This window comes from Cibotium barometz, chromosome 26, assembly GCF_041138505.1.
Source record: "Cibotium barometz isolate CiBa-2024 chromosome 26, ASM4113850v1, whole genome shotgun sequence".
Classification (NCBI taxonomy): domain Eukaryota; kingdom Viridiplantae; phylum Streptophyta; class Polypodiopsida; order Cyatheales; family Cibotiaceae; genus Cibotium; species Cibotium barometz.
This window is the reverse complement of record NC_141071.1, coordinates 35,377,625-35,382,342: the sequence shown is the minus strand read 5'-3', so window position 1 is coordinate 35,382,342 and position 4,718 is coordinate 35,377,625. Positions and strand designations below refer to the sequence as shown.

At 40.0% G+C, this 4,718-nt stretch overlaps 1 protein-coding gene across 1 annotated transcript; it reads left to right on the top strand.

The window, feature by feature from the left end:
- Positions 1 to 841: 841 nt before the first annotated feature.
- LOC147623902 (pterocarpan synthase 1-like) lies at positions 842 to 1,408 on the top strand. Its single transcript, XM_086820827.1, has one exon. The coding sequence runs from the start codon at positions 842 to 844 to the stop codon at positions 1,406 to 1,408; it is 567 nt and encodes a 188-aa protein (XP_086676953.1).
- The last annotated feature ends 3,310 nt before the right edge of the window (positions 1,409 to 4,718 follow it).

Sequence of the window (4,718 nt, the reverse complement as noted above, 5' to 3'; positions counted from 1 at the left end):
TGACGTGCTTGTCAAAAAGCAACTATGGTACCACTTCTCTACTTCTTAATTTCTATATTCTCGCCATTGTTAGAAGTTTTTGGCGAGCCCAAAATTGAGTGGATGAGGCCGATGTATTTCGCCTTGATCCACTCGGCTCCGCTCAATGTTGTGCACTCGTTGGAATAGTAGTAAGAAGTGTATGATATAGTTGACGATATAGTAAAGATAATCAACAGTGTGTATGCAAGTGATGTGTGTGTGTTGCATATAAGCATGATTGTACATATAGCATGTGCTTGTGGTGCATCAGTGTATGGCTCCGGGGATGATGACTCAAGCTTATGCTCTGACTCGCTTATGTGATGAGCTTTGTGCTATAACTCCATGGTGTGGCCTCTTCTTGGTTCGGTTTGATGTTATTGCCTGGCACAAAAGCCTTGAAGATGCTAGTGTATTTTGAATGTATTTTGCACCAGCTAAAATTCAAAAAAGCTGATTGAATTTACTCTCATCTTTACAAAACCGATCAAACTTTTAAGTTTTCGTAACTTAAAAACCAGTTAATAATGTGATTTTGAATAGGGAGAAACCGATTGTACTCCGACTTGTCTTTTTTCTCACTTGCTGGGAAAAGAGTTTTTCTCTAAGATTGGTAGGTGCCTAAGAATTCCCTGAACCTGGTCAATGACCTGTCATTAATGAGGGAGGTACAAAAAGAAAAGGGACTTCTGGCCCCAGAGCGTGGGCCAAGCTTTTTGTAAAGAAAATTGGAATATGCTTATCATTTATTTAATCAAAAAATCCCGCTGAAATTCTATAAATCAAGCCAAGGGTTGATTGGCTAATTCGCATATCGAGAATGGCTAATGGTTTAGGGCTGGCCTTCTGCAAGCTAGTCGTTCTCGTGATGATATGCAGCGCCGCAGCTGCTCATGATCATCACCACCCTGGGCAATTGGGCCGTCGCCTGCACAGGCACAAGAAGTTCCATGTCTTCTTTCACGACTTAGCAAACGTGACGGACATTGAAATCGTTCCAGGCGTGGGGTCGGGCGCCCTCACCACCACGACCGCCCCATTGGGCAGCATCTTCCTGGCCAATGACCCCATCACAACCGGCCCTGAGCTCACCTCTCCGCTCGTGGGCACCCTCACGGGCACCTCCGTCTCCACTTCCTCCGAGGGTTTCGTCTATTTTGGCTCCTTCACCCTTAGTCTCAACCTGGGCTCAACTATGGGCCTGCAGGGCTCCCTCGCCCTGATGGGCCTGTTCTCATTTGGCGCGGCACCCACTCCCACGGCCATTGTGGGCGGCACCGGCAGCTTTCTCTTCGCTCAAGGCACCGTTACCGTTGTGCCCGTGGACATCACAACCTTCAATCAGACGCTACGCTTGGATGTCGACGTCTTCTGGCCTCCTTATTAGCTGATATGCTCCACTGGGCACCTGCACTGTGGTGTGGTGTTTCTTCTCGAACAAAGAGCGACTTTTGTGGCACTACATCAATCTAATAACAAGGTTGTCGCGGTTATTAGCAATAGTGCATGTACAACGTTAATTAGTGTTAATTTGTCACTGCATGCGGCCTATCATGCTTGCGTTAATTTGCCGGGTTTGATTATAACAGCAGGTTTTGTGCCTCTAATGTGTGAGTATTTAAGCAGTAACGTAGCGTATGAAGGACTGTCGATACGAGCCATGCTTTTTTTGAAGCAGCACGCTTCAACGGAAAGGCGAAGAGCTTGATTCAACGGTTTAGGTGATAAGATGTTCGTATCAGTGCTCTCAGATAACCCGGTTTGTAGTGCCCTCACATAACCTGGTTTGTAGTGTAATTTTCTCTGCTGAAGTTTTGAAATCGTGGTTGGAATTTCACCTTTGAAATTTATACATTTCACTTATAAATCTCTACATTTGTACAATTTCTAGTATTTTTTAAGTTTACATCCTAGTTAAGCCTTTGATTTTATAAAGGGTTGAAAAAAGCATTTTTTTCAAGTATTTGTTCATACTTTTTGCATGTGAGGAAATTAGTGTTAGTTCAATTTGTGATATTACACGTGTAGAAGAACGGCCTATTGGAGTAAGATGTTCGTATTTTTTGCCTTGCATATTAGGAAATTAGTGTTAGTTCAATCTCTGCTAGTACAATGCTATCACACGCGTAAGAGAACAATTATGGTTCCTCTAAAATAGAAAAAAAGAAGAGAGTACATAATCACTCATGAGTCATGCTCGAGTCATGTGCATGCAATCAGGGCCAAAATTTGATGAGTTTCTTAAAATTTCAAGTGACAAGCAGTTTTTCAAGCTACTTTTCATATGACATGAAACTCCGAATTCATACCATTCAACTAGCATGTAATTCATCAAAACGACAAGCTTCCTTTTTTTAAGTACAAAATTAGATATAATACAGATTGCTTGAATGCTATTATCCAAGATTCATGGGTACCTTGGGCATCTTTCCTTCGAAATCGAAGTAAGTGAGAGCCATTCTCTTGTCAATAGGATTAGAAGGCAAGAAATGGTGCTTCACAGGTAAGCTCCATGACACATTGATACTTTGGTCACATGAAGTACAAGGCAAGACCCCAAAGCCACCTCGTTAGGATCAAGTAACATTCCCACTATAGCTGCATCGATTGCATCTTGGTTTTCAGTTCGAGAGAAGTGCCCCTAGTAGCCATCAAGACGATATTTTCCTTCTCAACACCTCTAGTAAACAGCTATAAAAAAGTAACTATTCTCGAAAATTGGAGCCTAGGTTGAATCTGGCAGCTTGCTTTATCTGCCACTTAGGGCTTCCATCAAGACCACATTGTCCTTCTCAACACCTAAAACGTGCCAAAAAGCATCTATTTTTAGAAACTGAAGCCTAAGTTTAATATGGCACAATGGATCACCTTGATTTTTTTGTCAACTGTGAGTTTGTTTAATGTCAAAGTGCCAGTTTTATCATTGCACAAAATGTCCATTCTAGACATCTCTTCGATGGTAGTCATTCTTTTGGTTATGGCACCCTAGAGCATGGCAAATCCACAATACCATCACTTCACATATCCCAAAGTATTAACCTCTAAGAACAACTTCTTGATTGCGATGCTACAGAAGAATTCAAGTAACATTTCATTTCATTACACCTAGAAATGATCGATAAACATGCCCACATCACCTACCCGCCGCGCAGAGTCTATGAGACAAGAAACCAATAGGGATTCCACCAATGAGAAGCATTAGCAAGTTATCTATATGTTCAGTCTTGTATGGAATACATGACTGTAATCTCTTCTGCCATCCCAATGCCAATAGAGCATATGCAAAAGTTTCCAATTGCTGTGAGCACCTACAAATAATGGAAATAGTTAAAGACCATATATTAATCCCAAATGCTTTAAATTTTCAAATACATGAGGTAGATGATGATTTCACATGCTAGCTCTGCATTTAGAGCTCAAACAACATGATGTGTAGCTTTGCCAAAGAAGCTATGCACGCCAGTGGGTAATTAGAAGAGCTTCTATGTCACCATGTTGCAAGTGGATCTTGAGTAGACATGTAATACAAAAAAATGAAAAGCTTCTTTTTTTAAATACAAATTACATAGAATATAGATTGTAAGTGGAGCCTGAGTAGACATGTAATACATCAAAATGAAAAGTTTTTTTTTAAGTATAAGATTATATATAATCCAAATTGCTTAGATGCTATCGTCCAACCATCATGGATGCCCATATGCTACCCAACCATTTGTCCTATGTGTCTAACTTGCCAAAATGGACCCAAACATATGTACAATAATGTGAATTTAGAGAACAAATATCACTCTAGTGGCATTTGCCCTCCTATTCTTGGCTTGTAACCAAGTATTTAAAAAAAACGTATTTCCAACAAACCAAAGATGCATCACTTGCAATAAGTGATAACAACATCAATGCATCAAGGGTCTTCGAACACAAGCTACTTTGCAAATTATTCTTTATGGTATTCTATCGAGAGAAACCTCGCTCACATGATGTTGTACGTGGTAGAACGACTATGCTTGCTTGCCATAAATGCATAAATCGTGGAAGTGTTCTCACCAAGCCTTTGTGTTACCGAAGCATCATGCATACCTCTACCCCTAGCAACTCTATATAACATGCCAATTAAATCCTCTCGTTCTCACCAAGATATTCCCTAATGTCAATTGTTGAATCATCAACATTAAGCTTGCCAATAAGCCTCTCTAACCATTCTTCAATCTTTTTCTCCCTTTTAATTGCACCTAACAGATAAGCAGATGGATTGAATAGCTTGATCAAATTAAAAACTCCAAGATCAAGATACTTTTTATTCAAAGCATCCAAAATATCTTGCGCAAATGTTCTTCCAACAACACAAATGCATTCAACAAGGGAACCACTTGCATTTCCAACATCCATAGATAATACATTGAAATCAAGACCTGCATCCTCCTCTTCAGAATCACTTGAAGCTCTTACCCATTTCTTCTTTCTTTTAGCTAATTTTAGAACCGGAACAAATTTAAATACATGCTCATGAGTAAGGCCATTATAATCAACATAGGTTCGAAAACTTAGTAAGGTGTTTTGAACTAACACCAAATTGGCCTTCATAAGATATATACCTTCGGGTGAGTTTCTCAAATGTCAAAACTAAATAGCCTTTAATCGTTCTAACATCAATGTTCTACCTCTCAAACTCTATATTTGTAGAGCGGTTCTCTCTACCA